We start from the raw sequence: 24,653 nt of genomic DNA on the forward strand, positions 1-24,653 counted from the left end.
TTGGTGGGCTCGCCAGTGCCTTAAGCGGCATCCATTGATCAACCACGTCATTGGCTTTAAAAGACTCCTTGATCGGGTCTCCCACTTAATAAAAGAACATAAGCAAAAATGCTGGGAAAGTAGGTTTCAACAGATGGACCATGTACGCCTCCTCCTTAGGTCTGGGTGAAGATCAGATGCCTCTACAGATACAACTCTTCTGCAGGTGTACTTGATGTTTCATTGAACAAAGCTGTTTCCACAGACCCAGATGCCGTATCCGAATATTTTGCTCTACATTATGCTTCTGGGAAATATCACCCTGTCTTTCATTTCCTTAAAGACCAGATGGAGTGACTGCACTTATCTTCCACTGCATGCCACCTGGAACCCAATAATACTCCATTCAGTGAGTTGAAATTCTTCAGTGCCCTAGACCTTTGTCTTGATACAGCACTCGAGCCTGACAGCATCTACAACCAAATGCTCACACACACTGTCAGCAACATATCCTTACCACCTACAATCATTTGTGGAGCAAGAGTGACTTCCCATCTCAGTGGCGAGAAAGCACTGTCATCCTGGTACTGAAACTGGGGAAGCATCTTGTAGAGATGGACAGCTTAGCCCAATTAGTCCCACCAATGTTCTGTGTAAGTTGCTTGAATGCATGGTGAGCCAGTGGCTGCGTTGGCTACTTGATTGTCAGGGCCACCTGGTGGTTCAGTCTCAGGGTGCTTTTTGCCAATGCTGTTCCACTGCTGATAATTTGATTTGCCTGTAGTCTGCCATCCAGACAACTTTCGACCAACAACACCTTATTGCTGTCTTCTTCAACCTACAAAAGGCTTATGACATCACAGGGTGACACCACATCCTTGCTACCTTTTGTCCAGAACTTCTTGTCGCACTTTACTTTCCAGTTTCAAGTTGGTGGCTGGTACCCAGTACTCCACCACACCCCACCCCTCCTGCCCCCAATTTTCAAAGAGAATGGGGGTCCTGCAGGGCTCACTATTAAGTATCCCTTTCTTTTTAGTGGGCATCAATAGTCTAAGAGTAGTTGTGGGGTCTTCAGTGTAACCCTTCTCGTATGACAATGATTTTTGCATTTACTACTGCTTCTCTAGTGTGGCTGTTGCTGAACACCGACGCCGTTTGAAAGGCACAGCTATGGACCCTCTCCCATGGCTTTGTTTTCTGCCTCCAAGACTCGTGTCGTGCCCTTCTTTCGCTGCTGTACTGATCGTCCACAACCAGACCTTTACCTTGACAACCAGTATCTCATTGTGGTGGAGACTTGCTGCTTTTTGGAACTGGTCATTGATGCCCGGCTGACATTGCTTCCCCTGTTTGCCACCTTAAGCAAAGGTGCTTGGCTGCCTCAGTAACACCAGTTGGGATGCAGACTGCACTATTGTTCTGCAGCTTTACAAAGCCCTGATCCTGTCCTGTCGTGATTATCGGAGTCCTGTCCTGTCGTGATTATGGGAGTCTGGCATATGGTTTGGCATCACCCTCAGTGTTGCTGTCACTGGACCCAATGTACCACTGTGGGTTGTGACTTGCAACGGGAGCCTTTCGAATTAGCTCTATGAACAGTCGACTGGGGTCTCTACACTATGGATCAGGTGCCAGTAACAGCTACTCAGTTATACTATACACATTTGCAGCTCCCTTAAGGGGAGGTTTACTATCTTTTGGTTAAAAAAATCTATTTTTTTAAATTGCATTTTTGGATCCATAAGTGTTTAGAATCCACCCCAGAAACGGTTTTTCCGAATATGGAATGGAAATGTTTGTTATTCGCGGTTGAACAAAAAAAAATGCCTTTTTCACGCACCAGTTTTTTCTTTCGGGGGACGAGTTATTGTATGAGTGCGTGGGAGGAAACGCACAAAATTCAAATGAAAGTTTGAGTGCGTGTGTTTGGAAGTTAACCCCCAAGCATCTGCATTCTGCTGTGGAGATTGCGACTTTCCTGGCAGTGAGAAGCTTCAACGATGGGTATTCAGCAATTCTGAAGACCATGACAATAATGGACATCACCCTGGGACTCTATTTGACACAGTTCGCCAAGCATTCGGACGGCCACCAGATTCAAGTGGCCGAAAACCGCTTGTCGCCGGCCGTACGAGTGGCTCTGGAGCAGTGCAGGATGGCCCAGATCGAGCAGAACGCCATCTATGAGGAAGAGGAAGGACTAGTTTATGGACCCCGAATAGCAGATTGAACGTACTTTGCACAATATTGCATTTATGTGTAGTTAAAACTTCAAATGCATTTTTCTCGAAATGACATTGTTTTATCGCGCGGTGTGGTAACTTCAAATCTACTAAACCGATTGGCATGATTCTTTATTTCTGATGAAGCTAATTAAATCATCTAGGAGTTGCACCACTTTTATTCCGCTCCATCAACTATAAATATTTTTACTTGGCCGATGAAGTTGGAAAATCGATGAAAAAACCCTACTTTTTTCAAATGGCCGTCATTTTGTTTCCTATGGTCCAAATAACTTAAGCAGGTACAACTCCTAAAGAATCTTATATACTTTGCTAACAACAAATCGATTTTGATTTCGTATGAGCTGGCTGACCTGTGACATACCGTGCGTGGAGGTCTACATGGAAATTTTGTTTCGTTCCGATGGCACTTCTGCCTTTCCTCTTTGACATTTCCGGTCGCAAAAATTCCAGTTTGTAGAGGAAATGTCAATAAAGATTTTGACCAAATTTGGCATTGATATCTATATCACATCCCAAGAAAAAAATTCTCAAAGAATGTGCTTTTTTTCGGGCCAAAGATAGTAAACCTCCCCTTAAGCATCCAAACTATTGTGACCTTTTTCCTAGTAGAGAGGCCTACCTCCCACAACAGAGATCAGAACTGGGATCACAATTGCAGTTTGACTACAGTGTGCTTGCTCTAAACTCCGAGCTTTTCCTAGTGTTGCATCTTGTCAGGGAGCAATCGCGAATACCCCATGGTGTGTACAGTGACCTCGGATCTGTCTTGCTTTATCTTTAGTACCAAAAGATTCAGTTGACCCCATGTGGTGTTTCACCACCTATTCCTGGTTGTCTACAATGCATTTCCAAGTTCAAAAGTGGTATCTACTGACAGCTCAGCAGTCGAGGGGTGAACTGCTTTTGCATACACACATGCAAGTTGCAGTGAACTATGCTCCTTGTCGTATGACTGCATTGTCTTCACTGCAGAATTGGTGACCATCAAACGAGCCCATAGCCATGCTTATTCTTGCGCTGGTAATATGCTTCTTATCTGTAGCAACTCCCTGAACAGCCATCAAGCTATAGGCCAGTCCTACCCTCATCACCGATTAGTCGTGACTATCCAGGATCTTCTTTCTGACATTCATAAAACTGGACTGTAAGTTGTCTTTGTTTGGACCCTTGGACATGTTGGGACCTCAGGGAATGAACATGCTGACGATATGGCAAAGTTGGCCACCAGGATGCTGATTTGGAAATGGGGTTCCCAGAAGTGGGCTCAGAATGGTTTGTCCTGGACCCCCGAAACCAGCGGAGGGCGTAAAGGAGACTACAACCATATGGCAGTCTTCCCTTCATGCTTCTCCCAGGGAATCCATTGTCATTTGTAAGCTGTGTATTGGCCACTTGTGGCTTACCCACTGCCATATTCTCTGATATGAGGACCCCCCTTACTGCTGATGTGGTGCCTACCTTGACAGTGGCTCCCACATCACCAGAATGCACAAATTTGATTGCTTTGTGGCAATGTCTTAACCTCCCTGACACACTGTCTCTGGTGCTAGCAGACGACATCAAAGCCACTGACCTGGTTTTACATTTCATCTGCAAAGGTGGTATGTACTTGTCTCTGTGAGATGGTGTACTGTATGGCCACATTGAGCGTCTGAAGGGCTGGAGGGGCACCCCTCATCTGCTTTGGCCCAGGGGTCCCATGGCGACCCTTACTCAGCGATCTGGCCTGGCCCCTCCCCTTCCCACCTTTTTATTCTCCTTGTTGTTTTATGTTTGCTTTTTCTAATGTTTTATCTTCCTAAAATTTTATCATCTTGTTTGTACTGCTTGTTTCCATGGGGTAACAAATGGTGAGGTGGTGCTGGTGGGATACAGAGGTTGCATCCCCCAACGCACATCATGGTCCGGTGACTCCCAACTGCATTTTGGGCGGAGAAACTCGCACGCCTTACTTCCTCTCATCCCCCTCCTACTTCTCCTTGATTTTCTCTCTGTCTTATTGCATCTTGCTTACAGTCAGGCTACCCACAATTTGCATCTTGTATCCTTCTTCTGAGGATTGTTCCTGATTCAGTACATACAGGATGAAAGGACTGATGACCTTGCAGTTTGGTCCCTTTAGCTTTAGCAACCAACCAGCCTTGACGTGGATGACTGTCGATCGAGTACTCAGTATGGTGTGCAAGGTGAGCTGTGCGATAATTGAACTCCACGTAAGCACTAGCCTGCTCTGCTTCCATTGCAATGCTGGTGGTGAGGATACTAAAGAATGGTCAGACTTATTATGTCCAAATGTTTGACAGTTTTTTTTTTTTTTTTTTTCACTGTTGGTCAACTTCCCAATAAGTTCAAAATTTAGTGCTCTTAATTTTAGATGCCGGCATGAACTGGAAGTTGCACAAAAGAAATTTTGAAATGTGACACTTTCACATTGTTTTCACTCTTGGAAACTGTTTGATGTATACAGTGATGGTTTCGTCACTGCTTCTGTAAGATTTTGAGGTAAAGTGCTGGATCACCCATAGAAAGTGGCTGAAAGCATCTCATAGCGAATCCCACTGGAGTTCGTTATGTGAGATCACTATCCAACTCGATCACCACCACCTGAACTTGCTACCATTTTGCTGGATGATTGGTATAAGTTCACCTCGAAAATCAAACAGGATGTGTATCTATCCATTCTGAGATGACTGGAAGCTGTTTAAATGCCAACAGTATTCTTACACTTTGATAGGCATGGTAATGTGCTGTGTTTTTGGTGTTTCCATATGTTTGTCTACTCCTGTATTTTACCGTAGTTACCATCTCCAGCTACTTTTCATTAAATATGAAGTTGTACAGTAGTGGATTTCTTCTTCTATTTATGTGCAATATGCTACATTGATTTATGTTCAGGATCAACTACTAGTTCCTGCACCACTCCTCAGTCCTCTGTGGCTCTCCTGTAGTTTGGTACAATCATCTGTCATTGCTACCATCTTATAGACATCATCATCGTGTGCTTTCCTGACGTCAAGGACCACGGCATCAACATGAGTGTTAGTGTTTCACACTCTGGATCTCTTGAGTGAACAGTGAGAGCCGATTTTCACAAAGTCTGTTTATGGAATCATTGGTGATCTTCTGTACAACAATCTTCTGTATTTTTGTTTGACACATTTTATATTGCCCTGGCCAAGTGGCTGAAAGTGGCTTGTACAATTGGGAGGAAAAGACACTACATTTACATAAACAATGGAAAATCCAGGATGGAATGTAACAATATTATGAAAAGGAAAGTTGTAAAAGCTTTATTTATTTGTGACAGTCTTTTTGTTGCGCCTATCTGCGACTCAGCATCTCCGCTATATGGTGGGTGGAAACTTTACTTTTCATAATATTGCTATACTTACATTACCTAGATATGACTTACCTTGGGGATGTACTACATAATTGTCAATAAACAGATTGATTTTCGTATTTCTAATGCCCAAGCTTTCTTCCCAGGCACACAGGAATTGCTCAGATATGATTGTTTACCCATGCATTCACATCAGACATTTATTGACATGGAAACGTCTGCACATTTTTTGAAGCTTTGTCTTGCCAGTTATTAGTGGTACCAACTTTCTTGTTCCACTTTCATTTCTACATTATAAAACAATTAGCCTCTCTTAGGGTAAATGCGACCCGCGACAACGGGGAAATCCAGAAAAAACCCGAACATTTCTTCATCCGGGAAATATCCAGGAATTATTTAGAAATCTGGGAATTTTTGTAACTTTGACTGGCAGGGACTGATACTCAAAATAAAAATTTTACATTAGCCTGCTACTGCAGAATAATACTCAACAATAAAATGTAAATGGGAGAACACCACCAAAATAAATTTAGTTGCAAAGAAAATGTGAAATTTACAACGAAAAAACACAGTGCACACACCAGCGTCTGATAGTAGCAAAATGTAACAAAGGCTCCAGGAGGAAAACTGTACAATACTTTGTAACAAAAGGCTGCTTTCCATGAGTGTGATGTCACAACTGTTTGTTTCCAACACGTAACGGAAGAATATTGCGAATGCTGGTTTGAGAAGCATTATTTTCAAAATAAATCTCATTTTACACAAGATAAATGATGTTACATTTGAGAATGTGTGATGAATATCTGATTCTTCGGAGCATTTGAGATCAGCCATTTAAGTCACTGTTCAAAATTTTACTGGCACGTTCGTGTCTGATATATCTTAAAGGATAACACATGCTAAAAAAGGCAAGCTTCAAGAGATAGGAAATTATTCACTAATGATGGCAAAAAAGTATAATTATCATTAAAAAAAGAGAGGGGGTGTAGTGAAGTGAGTTTTTGAACAGTTTCACACGTAACTGGCCTTCATATGGAAAAGTGGACAGAACGTGTATTCAGCCATGTAACTTATGAAATATTCGTTGCACAGCAGGGAAGTTTATAATTGTGATACTAAATGTAGACTTTCACAGCCGGAAATATCATGTCCATTATAATTATCCGGGCTGTTATGCCGTGGTCGGTTGATGAATTCTGTGTCTATACCCAACGTTTCGTCTCCGACTGCTGGAGACATCTTCAAGGGGGTTCCGTAGCTCGATGGAAGGTCCAACACACCCACTGGCTCGCTACTGACTGCCGCTAAATTCCATGTCCGCGCGCTCCTGCGCTGGGGCGTGACGTCACGTCCACCGGGATTCGAACCACCACCCACAACAGGAGCGGGGTGTTATCAAGATGTTAGCGGACAGAGCTAGAAATATTTGTGAACCTGAGTTGCTCAACACTTAGATGGAACATCTCCACAATGCACTAATGAAGAACGGATATTCATCCGCCGAAATAAAACGTGCGTTGAGGCAGCCACGCAGAAATCATACTGAGGTACAGGCTACTGCAAAATCTAAGGTTTTCCTGCCATTTGTTAAAAATGTATCGGAAAGAATAGGGAGGATCTTGAAGAAGTGGAATATTACCGTAATTTACAAGCCCACCAGGAGGACAAAATAATACCTTACGCCTGCCAAGGACGCTCGCAAACCATTGGAAAAAGCTGGAGAGTATAGGACCCCATGCAGCTGTGGTGATGTTTATAGGGGTACTACTAAAAGAACTGTTTCAAAACGTTTGGAAGAGCACAAGGGAAATTGTAGAAGAGGAGAAACGGAACGATCAGCTGTTGCGGAGCATGTTTTCCAGCCAGGGAACCACAATATTCGTTTCGAGGAGACGCAAGTACTAGTGGCCCAAGCGGATATTACGAAAGGCTCTACAGGGAGGCAATCGAAATCGCTAAACACCCGGATAATTTCAACCGAAAGGAGGAGGGCGTGAAATTAAACGGTATATGGATGCTGGTGTTAGAGATGATGTGTACCACCCGTCCACTACTGGGTGATGGCAACAGCGATCGACGGCGACGGATAGCGGCCAATTGCACTGACGTTTTCAAAACACGTGACGTCACTCCACGGTGCGGGAGCGCGCGGACACAGAATTTAGTGGCAGTCAGTAGCGAGCCAGTGGGTGTGTTGGACCTTCCATCGAGCTACGGACCCCCTTGAAGATGTCTCCTGCGGTTAGAGACATTGGGAATCGACACAGAATTCATCAACTGACCACGGCATAACATCTCGGATATTTATAATTGTGATTGTCAAAAATATTCAGCTTCTGCAGTTTGAGGTATGCTCTTAAGATCCTGCCTAACAACACTCTCGGAAAAAACCGAAAAAACTTTTGACAACCAAAATTATATGTGAAAGCTTATTTTTTTCTTATCGCTATTCTGTGCGTTGTACAATGATGTAAACCATTAACTTTTCCTATTTGTGTTTTGCACTGCTTAACAGTGATGTTACTTGGCTGGCTACATCACATGTCCTATACTCTGAATATCTGCTGTCATTGGCTGGTGAGATAATGTGATGTGAGTTATGATTAGCTGCTTAACGAACATCACCATCTTGATTATAGTGTTTCAGAAGCTACGATGCTTTATTTAAGCACATCACATACTCAATTTTACTGCTTCGAAGCTACGATGGTTTATTTGGTAGAATTCATAGTTATACTTTAGTGATGCAAAAATATGCATGGTACATGTTGCAGCACATTAAAGATCTTTCCAAAAATGTTGTTTTCTACATAGTTTTATTTCCTTAAGTGCTGGGAAGCTCTAAGCTGATCAGTAAATCCTTTACCAAAAGACTGACAAGTTCTACAGTTCCAAAGGAAAGTGTCACTTAACATGGGAAAAATGTACTTTCATCTGGGCTACAGTGTTTTTTCCCATCCTGGAAAAGTGTATTTTTAACTGGGAAATCTGGGAATGATATGGGGAATTTTTTTTCTTGTCCGCGTATACACCCTACTCTATTAACTAAACTCACTCACTCTCTCTCTCTCTCTCTCTCTCTCTCTCTGTCTTTCTTTGTGTCTTTGTGTTTGTGTATGTAGTTAATTCTGATTGACATCTTTTTGGCTGAAAGGTTATACTGGTTTGACAGTCTTTTTCGTGTGCCTATCTGTGACTGTGTCTCCATTATAGGGTCACTAGCACTCTCTCCTTTTCATAACATGGACTTTGATGATTATTTTTATTCGATTAATTGATTTAAATGAAATTTTTTAAATTTCTGTTTCTTTGTCACATTTTAATCACCATATGAATTTCTCCATTTGTTCTCATACTTTTTTAATGTGGATTATTTATTTGTTATAATATTTAAATAATAGAAAATGCTGGTCTGTTGGTTAAAAAACAAAATACAAAATACTCTATTTATATTGACTGTGCAGTAGTGTGAAATGTAGTTTTCATTACAAGATGGCCTTTTCTGCTAACCGTTGTACACATATTTAAAACATAACCTAAACTCATATTGAATTATGGACAAAATAATGCTGATGGAGATTTAAATGAAAGAAGGGACTATACGTAAAACACAAAGGAAAATAAGGAATAGAAATAGTGACTGCAGGAACATGGACGAAAACACTTGGTGATAAAACAATAGAAATTAAATAGAAATTAACACACAGAATCAATTGAAATCACATGAACGAAAGTTTAAAAGTGGAAAAAGAATGATGGGAAGAAATATGAGAGCAAATGAAGTTGATATGATGATTAGAATGATGTGACAAAGAATTAGAAATAAAAAGCTACATTTAACTAGTTAACTGAATTAAAATAATGATCAAAATAAATTTGATAAAAATTTAAAAATATAAAAAAATATTTTAAGTACTTACGACCTACTCATTTGGAATAGTGAAATGGAGCAACACAGACCTAGAAGCACTCAATACACTTACATGATCACAATGCCACAAATATAGAATACATCACATACATTCAGCAACAGAAAGATTCACATTAAGCAGAAAGGAAGGAGGAAGGGGATTTATCGACATAAAAAACCTACATTATGGACAGGTAGAGAATTTAAGTAAGTTCTTTCTAGAATGAGCAGAAACTAGCAAAATACACAAAGCAATCACTCATATAAATACATCGGCTACACCACTGCAATTTCATAACCACTTCTACAACCCTTTAGATCACATAACATCAACAGATACGAAGAAAGTAAATTGGAAAAAGAAAACACTACATGGCAAGCACCCGTATCATCTAACACAGCCACACATCGATCAAGACGCATCCAACACATGGCTAAGAAAAGGCAATATATACAGTGAGACGGAAGGATTCATGATTGCAATACAGGATCAAACAATAAACACCAGATATTACTGCAAGCATATTATTAAAGATCCCAATACCACAACAGGTAAATGCAGACTTTGCAAACAACAAATAGAAACAGTAGATCACATCACAAGCAGATGTACAATACTAGCAAATACAGAATACCCCAGAAGACATGACAATGTAGCAAAAATAATACATCAACAGCTTGCCTTACAAAATAAACTTATAAAACAACACGTTCCCACATACAAGTATGCACCACAGGAACAGAACCATTATAACAGATAAAACAACACCACATAACAAACCTGACATCATACTCACCAATAAAAAGAAGAAATTAAGACAACTAATGGAAATATCCATACCCAATACAACAAATATACAAAAGAAAACAGGAGAAAAAATTGAAAAATACATCCAACTGGCTGAGGAAGTCAAGGACATGTGGCATCAGGATAAAGTTGATATTATACCAAGTATACTATCAACTACAGGAGTCATACCACACAATATCCACCAGTACACCAACGCAATATAACCGCATCCAAACTTATATATACAACTACAGAAATCTGTAATTATTGATACATGTTCAATTACCCGAAAGTTCCTAAATGCAATGTAACATATACCGTACCGTTAAAAGGAAGTCACGCTTGATCAAGGTCCGCGTCACTTTCCATTTTTGACCAGTCATAACGTCTGAGAAAAGAAACAATAATAATAAATAAATACTGTAAATAAAAACTGTTGTTGCTGTGGTTGTGGTCTTCAGTCCTGAGACTGGTTTGATGCAGCTCTCCATGCTACTCTATCCTGTGCAAGCTTTTTCATCTCCCAGTACCTACTCCAACCTACATCCTTCTGAATCTGCTTAGTGTATTCATCTCTTGGTCTCCCTCTACGATTTTTACCCTCCACGCTGCCCTCCAATACTAAATTGGTGATCCCTTGATGCCTCAGAACATGTCCTACCAACCGATCCCTTCTTCTGGTCAAGTTGTGCCACAAACTTCTCTTCTCCCCAATCCTATTCAATACTTCCTCATTAGTTATATGATCTACCCATCTAATCTTCAGCATTCTTCTGTAGCACCACATTTCGAAAGCTTCTATTCTTTTCTTGTCCAAACTATTTATTGTCCATGTTTCACATCCATACATGGCTACACTCCATACAAATACTTTCAGAAACGACTTCCTGACACTTAAATCAATACTGGATGTTAACAAATTTCTCTTCTTCAGAAATGCTTTCCTTTCCATTGCCAGCCTACATTTTATATCCTCTCTACTTCGACCATCATCAGTTATTTTGCTCCCCAAATAGCAAAACTCCTTTACTACTTTAAGTGCCTCATTTCCTAATCTAATTCCCTCAGCATCACCCGACTTAATTAGACTACATTCCATTATCCTTGTTTTGCTTTTGTTGATGTTCACCTTATATCCTCCTTTGAATACACTGTCCATTCCATTCAACTGCTCTTCCAAGTCCTTTGCTGTCTCTGACAGAATTACAATGTCATCGGCGAACCTCAAAGTTTTTATTTCTTCTCCATGAATTTTAATACCTACTGCGAATTTTTCTTTTGTTTCCTTTACTGCTTGCTCAATATACAGATTGAACAACATCGGGGAGAGGCTACAACCCTGTCTCACTCCCTTCCCAACCACTGCTTCCCTGTCATGCCCCCTCGACTCTTATAACTGCCATCTGGTTTCTGTACAAATTGTAAATAGCCTTTCGCTCCCTGTATTTTACCCCTGCCACCTTTAGAATTTGAAAGAGAGCTGTAGCGATAAGAAGATTGCTTTACTTTCCTGATCAAATGCCCTACTTTTTAACTATTGTTGGGGAAAAAGGCAGCAATTTTCAGCACTCAGTCGAACTGTTTTCTTGCATAGTTTTTGACTGTGAGGGGTTTAGATGGAAGAAAATACTTCCCACTGACCCCTGGAAGATCTCTCTAAAATGGAATAAACAGTTTCTTCTAGTGATGACCATTTCCTGAAGCCAAAGTTTGACAAATTACTACTTTTTTATTGTGTTTTGAGAACTGTTTGGTTGCTCTGGTAGAAAGTTGTTTTTAGAATCTACCACCCATGGATTTGAGTCTTAATGACAGAGACAGCTTTCAGTCTCTTACTTTTATCTTTCAGTAATTGTTTGCAAATGGTTTTACTGTACAGAAATTTAATTCATTTCACAGGCTGTTTACAAAATGCCAACAGAGAGTGATGATTCAAGTAAAAGTGTAGCACTAGCACTTCAGAGGGTATTCCATGAGTTGCAGTTTTCAGACAAACCTGTTGGTACAAAGAAACTAACAAAATCTTTTGGCTGGGAGACGTTGGACTCCTTCATGCAGCATGATGTTCAAGAATTTCTACGTGTGGTAAGTTCTGTTCTACAAAGAAGCTTTTGCATAGTTTAGTTTAATCTTTGTGTATTGATTTTTATACTATTTCCAGCTGTTGGACAAACTTGAAAGTAAGATGAAGGGAACCTGTGTTGAAGGAACTGTGCCAAAGCTCTTTGAAGGAAAGATGGTGGTTCGTATTTCAACTATTATTGTACTGTTTTGCTTCTGGTACTAGTCATGTTCTTAAAACTGTCTTTCTCTTTTGCAGTCTTTCATTAAATGCAAGAACATTGACTATACATCTACAAGAGTAGAGACCTTTTATGATATTCAACTCAACATCAAGGGGAAGAAAAATAGTAAGTAATTACATACAAGTAAGGTTAAGCAAGATTCCCCCTCCTCCATTAGGATACACTCACTCTTTGTAATGGTGCTGTAAACTGTGTCAAAGCCATAGGAATGATGGAGAACTATGGAAGTATCAAAACTGAAGTGTAAGCTTCAGTTGAGGACCACCCTTGTCAAAAGTTAAAAATGGTGCACAAGAAGTTAGAAGGTGGTGGCTTCAAGCAGTACAGAATCATGTAAGGGATGAGGCCATCTTATACATAGCAGCAGAGAGAGAGAGGAGAAGAGAGGAGAGGGCACCTTCCACATTGCCAATTATTAGTGCCTGTTGCTGTGGATGATAATCGGGCTCATTTGGCTGCAATACATGGCACCATACATGAAAGCCTGTGATGCAAATCAGTGTTGTAACTGATTTCAGTAATGCATCACATTATCACAGTGCTATGTTGCCTTATCCCTAGTTATAAGGCAGACACTCTCATTTTGCTTGGTTATACATGAGGAACAGGGATTCTGTGTCTTAAATGTGTTTCCTCAAGTAGAAAATAATGCTGGCTTCTCAAATCACAGGGTCTATTCTGCTGTCATTATTCTACATGGGAGGGTCGGTCAACAACTGACCATCTTGTCAGATTATAAACAGCAATACACCAGGCTTTTTCTAAAGACCAACATGTCATTGCATCCTTATTTTTCGTTTTTTATTTTTACCTACAGTCACGGTGCCATCACATTTACTTACCCTCCAAGACTTGGGCATTTGAGGCTCCTTACTAATTTGTATTCACCAATTTGGGTTAGTTGTTACATCCCTTATTTCCCCACAGGTCCATGAAAACAGCATCTTATTGGGCTCCATGGTGACTTATCATTGCCATCCATGGGCTAGTGACCCGTCAGACCACTGGTCACGCAACTATTTCTGCACGCAGTATAGCTTCCAATCCATAGCCTTGGCAGAACACAAATCCCAAAGAGTCACTCAAAGGATGTACAATTGCAGTGTTTCTTATAGCTTCCAAGTCTCTCCCGTGTTTCCTATAGCTCCCAGTTCTCTCCCATGAAAACTTGAGTTGGGCATTTTTGTCATCATAAAGTGGTCCATTCTGTCCCAGGAGTACAACTGGGTAACAGTGCTTGTACGGTGTTGCACAGTAACGATTTTTGCTAAAAAGCCGACATAGCTGCCCCATGTGTCTCTTCTAAAGACTAGCTGTATGTGATATGTTCTTGCTGTCTGCGATACATTATTGCTGTCTGCTTCCTTGCCTAAACCTCTGGGGATGCATATCACACTACTCACCCTCCCACATTTACTGTGCTTTGGTCTTGCCGTAATAGGAGGATGGTTGTCAGGTTTATGGCTCACAAAGAGAACTCTCCATCACATCCCTCTCAGGTTGTAAACCTGGACAGACCATCAAAAACTGAAAACAGATCAAGCATGATAACAGGAAGAAGGTGTACTGAACTGTAAAAAGAAAGCAAAATCGATACAGTGAATGAATGCTCCAAGGACAAAAAGTGCAACATAGTGTGGAAGGACTATGGCATTGTCATTAAGTGGACATGGTGTTGCACTGCTAAGTGGGCGAGCCATGTTTAAAGCTCCATCCTGCCAGTATTTTTCTTTCCCTTTTATTACTGCATTCAAATTTGTTGTGATGTAGCAACCGTTTGCAATTGAGAGGTATAAGGAAGGGGACCTATAATGAAAGTTGATTCTGCACAACTTTGCTATCAGCAGCGTACAGGAAGCGGCTTTCGAATGAATGAATGTTTGATGCCACATGACAAGTCAGCCGAACCCTTCACCAGAAAACACGTCTGGTGAGTCATACACAACGTTAGTGACAGTATGTGTGTCATATGAAAGAAATCCCATATTGATGCACCTAATTTTATTGCCTGGTGAATGACAGAGAGCTGCATCCTTGCGCGATTTAGGTGTTCATGTGAATGTGATCACTTCCAAGGAAATGATGAAAACATATAGTTTTAATAGAGGGAAACATTCCACGTAGGAAAAATATATCTAAAATCAAAGATGATGTGACTTACCAAATGAAAGTGCTGGCAGGTCAACAGACACACAAACGAAGACAAACATACACACAAAATTCAAGCTTTTGCAACAAACTGTTGCCTCATCAGGAAAGAGGGAAGGAGAGGGAAAGACGAAAGGAAGTGGGTTTTAAGGGACAGGGTAAGGAGTCATTCCAATCCCGGGAGCGGAAAGACTTACCTCAGGGGGAAAAAAGGACGGGTATACACTCGCACGCACGCACACACACACACACACACACACACACACACACACACACACACACACCCACACGCACACGCATATCCATCCACACATATACAGACACAAGCAGACATATTTAAATAAATACAGACTTACCTTAGGGGGAAAAAGGGATGGGTATACACGCGCGCGCGCGCACACACACACATACAGACACAAGCAGACATATTTAAATAAATATGTCTGCTTGTGTCTGTATATGTGTGGATGGATGTGTGTGTGTGTGTGTGTGTGTGTGTGTGTGTGTGTGTGTGTGTGTGTGTGTGTGTGTGTAAATATGTCTGCTTGTGTCTGTATATATGTGTGTGTGTGTGTGTGTGTGTGTGTGTGTGTGTGTGGGCGCGCTAGTGTATACCCGTCCTTTTTTCCCCCTAAGGTAAGTCTTTCCGCTCCCGGGATTGGAATGACTCCTTACCCTCCCCCTTAAAACCCACATCCTTTCGTCTTTCCCCTCCTTCCCTCTTTCCTGATGAGGCAACAGTTAGTTGCGAAAGCTTGAATTTTGTGTGTATGTTTGTGTTCGTTTGTGTGTCTGTCGACCTGCCAGCACTTTCATTTGGTAAGTCACATCATCTTTGTTTTTAGAAACATAATAGTTTGTCATACGAGGGTGAGTCAAATGAAAACCTTAAATTTATAATAACAAATCAAAGTTTCGCACCGTTATCCTGTAAGTTGGTAAGTGTGCTACAAACAGCGTGCAGAATGGCCTGTAGGTGGCAGCATATTGCAGATGCACACATGCCGTCGCAGTATCAGTGTAAAGATGGCCACCCCACTTGCGACTTACACCAGGGAAAAACAGCTTTCTGTGATACGGTTCTTGCGTAGCAAAGGTGTGAAACCTATTGAAATTCATCGACGAATGAAGGTTCAGTACAGTGATGCATGTTTGTCACAGCAGCAAGTCTACGAATGGAGTAGGAAGTTCGCAAATGGTGTGACTTCATTGGAAGATGCTCCTCGTCCAGGTCAGGCAAAATAAGTTGTGACTCCACAGAACATGGCAGCACATGAAGCCATAGTGAAGGAAAACTGCTGAGTGACACTGAATGACATTGCAGCATGTTTACAGATTAGTCATGGGTCAGCATACCACATTGTGCATGGTGTGCTACAGTTTCACAAAGTGTCTGCAAGATTGGTGCCACGGCAGGTGACTCCGAAAATGAGAAAACGACGTGTTGATGCTTGTGAAGAACTTCTTTGGCACTTTGAACGAGAAAGTGATGGCTTCCTTGCAAGAATTGTTACTGGGGACGGAACCTGGGTTCACTTCCACCAACCGGAAACGGAGAGCGAGCAAGGAATGGCGCCATTCCTCATCACCAAAACCAATGAAGTTTCAAACAGAACCATCAGCAGCAAATGTTATGCTGACTCTCTTTTGGGACGAAAAAGGCGTCATTTTGGAGCATTACATGCCTAGAGGGACCACTGTCACCAGTGCATTATACACAGATCTCCTAAAAAGTCATCTGCGGCCTGCAATCAAATCAAAGCGGCATGGATTGCTGTCAGCAGGTGTCCTTTTGCAAGATGACAATGCAAGGCCCCACACTGCCTGTACAACAGGTGCAACAATCATAGACTGCATTTTTAGTGTCTTCCTCATCCGTCATACTCACCAGACCTTGCCGCAAGTGGATTTCCATATGTTTGGACCACTCAAAGCCGCAATGGGAGGAAAGAAGTTCCGTTCTGATGAAGAGATATGCCACACGGTGCACGAGTGGTTGTGCGGACTACCAAAAGAATTTTTTTCTAAAGGAATTTATGCACTTTGTAAGCGCTGAAGGACTCACATTGAGCGTGGGGGAGATTATGTTGAAAAGGGATACAGCTTTGTACCACTTCTGCACAATAAATAATATTTTTAAAAAATTTAAGGTTTTCATTTGACTCAACCTCGTATAAGCTGCAACAACTGAATGCAACAGGTTCATGATTACACAGTTTCTCTGTGCTTCATCAAAACATATGTTTGTAACATTTTTGACTCTTGAATTCATTTGTAGCAACATAGTTCACACCTGTTTATTTGTTGTTTTTAATTTCTGTGAGACATCTGTGTGGTATCTTGCCTGCTCTCAATGTTCATTACATTTACTTGCAATGGTAATGTATTCATGCCACATGACTCGTTTTTCATAATCGATATACAGTATGACAAACACCAAGACTACAGAAAGAGAACAAACGTTTCAGTGACCATTTGGACAGTTCGTAATGTTGTGGAAAAAAAAGGGAAAAAAAAGAAGGAACTAAAAATAAATGATAGGAGGGAGTTTAGAGCATGGCTCGCCCACTTTACAGTCCAACACTGTGACCATTTAATCATGGCTCTTACATTTAGCTCAATGTTGCAGGTGTTAAGGTTGGACCATCCACTGTTTTTATTTTGCTGGTTTTCCACAGTTCAGTACACCTCCTTCATGTTTTCGCTTTTGGTCTGTGTTCTGATTTTGACGGGCTATTCACTGGGCCATATTACCACTAAATCTGAGGGGGTGTTTCCCTTGCCAGTGGCACTTCCAGCTTTTAAATTGTTGGACCCAATTCATCATTACAAAGTAAGGCTGGCCTTTGGTACCTTTCCAACTAGTCCTATGGTTAGTCTTCTTGCTTTAGTGGGATCTTTATTCTTAAACAGTACCAAGTCTTGCTCACACATACAATCACAATCTGACAATTTCCTAATCAACAAATTGATCAAATTCTTTTTGCATGCAAGGGCATCAACTATCTAATACAGGCCATTTTGTGGGATTACCAGTTGGAATGCACCTTAAGGCCCTCTGATGGAACCTTCGCATAACATCCTTATAATGTGCTCCTTGTGTTTTCCTGTACACACCTTCTGATTAGTACCAAGACCACCAATTAGGAAGTCTGTGCTCCCATGACCTTTCTGTATCTCCTGCTTTCAGATCTTCAGGGGTATCAAGAGTGCTACCATCGTGTACACTGACTGCTCTGAAATTGTGGATAGGAAGCAATATGCTTTTACACCCTCTGCCAGTTAGTTTGTTGCCGGGACTGTGTAGTCTCCCATTAAGAGAGTGCCACATTTTATTAAACAGACCTCCCTCGACAGCATTTTAATTCGTGGTGACTCGGTGTGCATTCTCCAGGCTCTTGATTAATGTTACTGTTACCATCTTGTGATATGTGCTATTCTTGATCTTATCTCTGACGATAGTTGCACTGACTGCTCAGTTGTCTTTCCCAAGTCATGTAGGATTTCCAGGGCCCGAACTGGCTGAACATTTGGCTTGAGAAGCGATTACTCACCCAGTGTTTGCTTTGATGACTGCAGGTGCAGATTTGTGAGTAAATTTAAGATCTCTCTTCACTCAGAGATGGAACATAATCTGGTGGGCTCCTACCTCTTCTAATACACTCTGCACTATCAAGGAGACAACTGCTGCATGGCATGTCCACTTCCATTCCTCGAGGAAGGGATTCACTCACCTATGTCACCTTTGTATCAGTCAGATTAACTCATTTTTATTTTATGTGACAAGTCACTGCCACGTTGTTGTGGAGCCTTAAAGCCATCTTCACATGGACCTTGCATTCGACCGCCAACATTGAGTGTGCAGAGTTTTTGATGTCATAGCATGGAAAAAGCACTCTTTGTAGTCTTTCTAAATGTGCAGAGCAATATTAAGCATGCCAGGTATCTTGAACATTATTGAGAATGTGAAGCAGTGAGACGGAATAACACCATCTACATCACATGCAGGCCTTCTCTCTATTCCGTACAAAGTTGGGAAATGCCGTATTGGATTTCAGGTGAAGCTCACATTTGGTGTGTTTTATATTAAAACGTACATCCTATGAATATATACCATTTAAAAGCACTGGCACATTGAGAATCTCTCGAAAATGCTTTATTTTTGGCATGATTGGTTGTAATAAAATGACAGGAAATGTTACATTGGTTGTTAAAGAAGTATTCTTATTATAACTTGCCTGTTATGAATGTATGAGGGACATCTCATAAATAGTGCACAGGTTGATACTACTTTGGATTGTTTGATGCAACAACAATGAAAATTATGATGAGGCTAAAACCTGACAGAAATCCACTGTGTGTTAAGTGAAGTTTCTGGTGAGTTTACAGAGGACCTTCATTCAGTTTCATGTTGGATTAATCATTTTCGTGGTGGTCATATGAGCATAGGTGATAATCAAATACCTGGAAGGCCAAAAACGTAACAGATGATCAAAGTGTGAAACATGTGGCAGACACTTTGGAAGAAGATCGCAGTGCGACTTGTGAGGGCTCTGTGAAGCCATGCAAATTCATCCACTGTCAATATTCCATACTCTGGCAAATGACTTAAAGAAGAGAGAAATTTCAGTGTGATGGGCCCCACACTGTTTGACTGTGGAAGAGAAGCTGAAACTCCTGGTCATTGCAACTTTGCTCAAACAAAGATTCAACTGTGAGGTCAAGGATTCTTACGTTGAAACGTCACTATTGGTAAACTGTGGATTAGAGACTTTGAACTGGAGTTGAAATCACAGTCCAATGAGTGGAGAGTTTCAGATTGTCCACATCCAAAAAAATTTCAACGTGCTCAATCAGAGCTCAAGCAAATGATGAGCAAGGAATCATTGACAGATAGAGCCATAAGGAACAAATGCCACAGCAGTGTATAGTCATGACTTCATGCAAAACTTGCACAGAAAAGTGCACAATACCAAACCTCAGTTGCTCGAGGCTGGGGCCTTTCATTCTTCATGGCAGTGCTTGCCTGCATATCAGCAATGTTGTAGTTCAAAAGCTGTGTGAATGTGGATGAAAGTGGTGCTGCATCCTCTCTACAGCCCAGACTTAAGTCCACCAGACTTCAATTTGTTCCCGAAGCTGAAAAATCTGTGTGTACATCTTTGTCTTTCTCTGGAAGAGCTTTCTATCAATGTTACCCGATCAGTCAACAGATGAACAGAAGCAGTGTTTGATGGAGTAGTAGGGATTCCAAGATGGTGGGATCTGTCATAGAAAGACATAAAGGACTGTAAAGAGAGATGTAAACAAACTGTTTGATTTGCAACCCACATACAATCGAGAACTGGTGCTTTGAGAGTGGTGCAGTTGCGAGCCAGCAAGATACATAGGCAAATTGCATTAACCAGCACATTCAGTGCAGCGTGGCCCATTCCTGCCTTCTGTTTGTGTGGTTGGTTTTTCTGTACATATTGATTCAGTTGCTGGATGGCTTAAAACTATCATAGCTAGTTTACACTTGTCTATTCTGAGAACTCGTGTGTACTGTGTAGTTCCTGCGCATCACCTGTGGCTGCATATTGCCAGTGGGGTATGCTGCAAATTGAGGAACATGTACTGTATGCACATGTTGGATTATTCCTGTATGATCAGCAGCATGGTGGAGATGAAGTGAGCGTATTGTGCATTGAATGCCACGGCCTGTGTGATGACAGCAGTACAGACTGATGAAGTGCACCGTCCTTCTGGCTCTCTGTGCTAACCGTGTCATCTTGATCCTTTGCTTCTAATTTTGGCAGGTGACTCGTGGACGGTTTTCTGTGTGACAGTGGTTTGTATTCACAGATATCAGGGTGGCGGGCCAGGTGGTTGGGGTTGGGGCATCCCCCTTTGCATGCTAGCTCTGGGGAACCCTCAATCCTATCTCTTTATTAGCTGCCTTGGTCTTTCTGCTGCACACAGTGTTTAATTTTAAGGGTAGCTGTCTGACGGGTGGTGAGTGCTGTTCCCCTTTTTAACATTTTGGCTATTAGGAATCAGAAATGAGATGACTGTGTGGGGGACAGCCCCCATTACATGCAGAGCCTCAGGGGTACTTTCCGTGCCCCTTCCACCTACTGACCTGATTATTTCTCTCACCTTATTTTGTTATCGTTGGTTCAACTGATATCCATTACATTTTAACCTTCACTCTTAATAGTAACAGAGCCAGATGGCATTCTTTACTCTGTGATTGTCATTGCTCTTAATTGTGTTGGTGGGGGGAGGGGGGGCTCAGATGCCAGTTGGTTTTCTCTCGCCACAGATGAACCATGGGAGACATCTGTTCTGACTCACAAACAGGCTTCACTCATGTAATTTTACTTCTCTTTCAATTATTTCTTAGTTTTGGGATAAATATTGCTTCCCAGGCCTCAATTTTACCACTCCAACATATTTCCATAATTCAATCAAATTTCTAACTGATGTCACTGTCTCCAGATTAACTCTCTTGACCGAGAGACTGCTAACTTTGCAGTTTAATCCCTTATCCCCAACCAACCAAAGTTATTGGTGAAATCGTTAGCAGTACCTTCTGTTTTCAGTGCATGGTGCTCACTAAAACCAACTGATATGTAATATTGTATAATTAAATCAATTATGTGACATTTGTTGGATCAGTCCTTCACTGACTTTGACATTATTTTGCCTTGCTGTCCTGATATGTCAGACTATTTTTTTCTGGGTGCTTCTCATGGTCTTTTGTTCTGTTAACTGAAGTTACGGTTGAACTGTTTCTTACTGTGTATCCAAAATGGCTGTCATTATGGTTGGGAATATAATCTTACCAGTGTAATTAATGCCTCATAGGGTATAGTGCTAGACAGTATGCATTTTCATGGTGAATATTGATGTGCTTGAAAAACGAACTACAGAATAAAATGTACCAGTGAAGAGATCCCTTACCATACTAGTAGGCAGCTGCTTTGACATTTATTGCAGTTATGAAGTTGACAAAGATCTTGTGGTAACTAAACCTGAATAATTGTGTGTGTTCAAGAAGTTTATGTGAAAATTAAGAAATGATAACCAGAAAATCAATAAGAAACACGGAAGTTGTTTATAAGGACCTATCAAAAACCCACTCCATTTCATAAAGCTGTTTCTGTTGTTTGTGGATGAAGTGTGCATTTCATTACTTCAGTTTATTGCTTCATTCTCTATTTTGAGCAACAAATGCTGTTACAATAGTATAGCCAATATAGAACCAGGAAGAGAAAACAGACTCTGAGAAAATGAAGTCTGTTATGAACTTAGAGAAACTGAATATAGCTGCAAATAATTATGTTGACAGTACCTGTGTCAAACAGTTTTGCCTCTTTAGATCTGCTACAGTTTCATGTACGTAACTTCAAGCAGACATCCCACTTCCAGTAACTTTGTAATGAAAGTATCAAATATGTTTGAATTTAACCTTTTTTTTTTTTTTTTTTTTTATTTCACCTGTTGCTCTTCTCATAAATTAAGTTGAAACCAGTGTGCAACGAACTAATTTGGTCTCATCCAGAGCTTTCTAAAGCATCCCACTTAGCAATTGTTGAACCACTTCTTATCTTTCTTCACAAACCATACAAGAGCTACCAAAAGTGTTGTCCATTTGTGTATACATTAGCCTTAACACAGTACACATTGTGGTTGTTGTTCATAAAGGTCTTTCAGCAGTAAAATTAAACAATGGGAAATCCAGGATTGAATGTAACAATCCTATGGAAAGGAAAGTTGCTACTCACCATATAGCGGAGATGCCGAGTCACAGATAGGCACAATAAAAACACTGTCACAAATACAATGTGAGCAGCAGCACCAGTGCATGATGAGAGTGGTGACTGGGTGAGGGTAAGGAGGAGGCTGTGGTGGGGAGGGGGAGGGGTAGTAGGGTAGGGGTGGGGGACTGAAGAGTCGCAGATAGGCACGATAAAAAAACTGTCACAAATAAGCTTTCAACCAGAAAGGCCTTTTGCATCGGCATGACTACCACCAAATTATCAATTAGGATGAATGGGCATAATCAGAGGGTGTATACCAGCAGTATGCAATATCCTTTTGCAGAGCATGCTCTACAACATGAGTCATGACCTCAGTGCCTGTTTCATCACAACACCATCTGGATTATTTCCCCAGACATCAGTTTCTCAGAACTCCGCAGGTGGGAACTAGTGCTACAACGTGTGCTTGCTTCTCGCCACCCACCTGGCCTTAATTTACGTTAATTTCTTCTGTCTTGGCATTTCTTCACTGTAACTACTCTTTGCTTCACTCCTCACATCTTTCATTGTCTTTCCCGTCTCGTCTATTTTTCACTGCCCCCCCCCCCCCCCATCCCACCTCTGTTATGTACAGTGCACTTAGCTTTTCACTTTTATTAACTTGTGCGAGATGTTTTAGCAGTTATCTCTGTCTGCAGTCTGCATTTTACCCTGTCTTCCACCTTTAAACTCTGAGGTTTTCAAATATCGTCCGATGCAGTCCCAAACACTCAGTCTTCCCCTCTCATCCTGTACAGTAAGTCTCCCCTGACCCGTGGACCCATGGTTGTGATTGACTTTCCCAAAATCTACCCCTTTTCCCAGACCTCTCCAGTCCTTTTCCTTCACCTCTTTTCCTTCCCCCTTCAACCCTTCTGCCTGTAAAAGCAGCCAGTGGCTTCGAAGGCTTTCCTGATTATAACTTTCTCTTGTGTGTGTGTTCTGCCGCTTTTCATTTATTTTGTATTACCAAATTCTAGGGCTTCCTTGTAGTTTGTTCACAATTAACAAGTTTTTTTTGTAATTATCAAGTTTTTTGTGATGAGGTGGTAACCCATCGCCAACCCCCAACCTGGAAGACCAGTGCTCTTGATTTTGAAGTAACCTTCCACTAGATGAATTGCTTTCTCTGCAACTGTAGAGATCCATCTGCACATTTTCTTAAAAATGTAGAATCACAATGGCCAGAGAGTGGGAAGATAAGGTATTGTGAGACACACTTAATCTGGTTAACTGACTAAGATCTGTCTGGCTCTGGAGAAGCTGCCAGTAGCTATGCTTCTGCCGGCATAGCCCCTTTGTGTCGTAAGAACATACAAATCTCTCCATTCACATGAGCAGTACTACTTTTAAGGTGGTTCTCCTGGAGAGGAGTTGATATTCCTGCCCAGATAAAATACCACGCAGAAATTCTTGCCGTGTGGATGTGCGACAGCCTTTAATCATACATTACGACTCATTTAAGTAGTGCTGAATTGCCACATGTTGCATTAGCAAATACTGATCAGTGTTTATTTGACACTGCCTTCTGTCGAAATCCAACAATTTTTTTACAATGTATTACCCTTGTTGTTATGGTCTTCAGTCCTGAGACTGGTTTGATGCAGCTCTCCATGCCAATCTATCCTGTGCAAGCTCCTTCATCTCCCAGTACCTACTACAACCTACATTCTTCTGAATCTGCTTAGTGTATTCATCTCTTGGTCTCCCTCTACGATTTTTACCCTCCACGCTGCCCTCCAATGCTAAATTTGTGATCCCTTGATGCCTCAGACCATGTCCTACCAACCGATCCCTTCTTCTAGTCAAGTTGTGCCACAAACTTCTCTTCTCCCCAATCCTATTCAGTACCTCCTCATTAGTTCCGTGATCTACCCACCTAATCTTCAACATTCTTCTGTAGCACCACATTTCGAAAGCTTCTATTCTCTTCTTGTCCAAACTATTTATTGTCCATGTTTCACTTCCATACATGGCTACACTCCATACAAATACTTTCAGAAACGACTTCCTGACACTTAAATCTATTCTCGATGTTAACAAATTTCTCTTCTTCAGAAATGCTTTCCTTGCCATTGCCAGTCTACATTTTATATCCTCTCTACTTCGACCATCGTCAGTTATTTTGCTCCCCAAATAGCAAAACT

General features: G+C 41.3%; 1 protein-coding gene across 1 annotated transcript in view; it reads left to right on the forward strand.

The window, feature by feature from the left end:
• LOC124593708 (ubiquitin carboxyl-terminal hydrolase 7) overlaps positions 1-24,653 on the forward strand; it is a 211,545-nt gene that overhangs the window by 36,964 nt on the left and 149,928 nt on the right. The window contains exons 7-9 of the mRNA XM_047132015.1: positions 12,168-12,353; positions 12,430-12,510; positions 12,589-12,679. Coding sequence (XP_046987971.1) covers positions 12,168-12,353; positions 12,430-12,510; positions 12,589-12,679 — 358 coding nt within the window. The remainder of the gene's footprint in view (positions 1-12,167; positions 12,354-12,429; positions 12,511-12,588; positions 12,680-24,653) is intronic.

The sequence above is a fragment of the Schistocerca americana genome, chromosome 2 (assembly GCF_021461395.2).
Source record: "Schistocerca americana isolate TAMUIC-IGC-003095 chromosome 2, iqSchAmer2.1, whole genome shotgun sequence".
In the NCBI taxonomy this organism is placed as follows: Eukaryota; Metazoa; Arthropoda; class Insecta; order Orthoptera; family Acrididae; genus Schistocerca; species Schistocerca americana.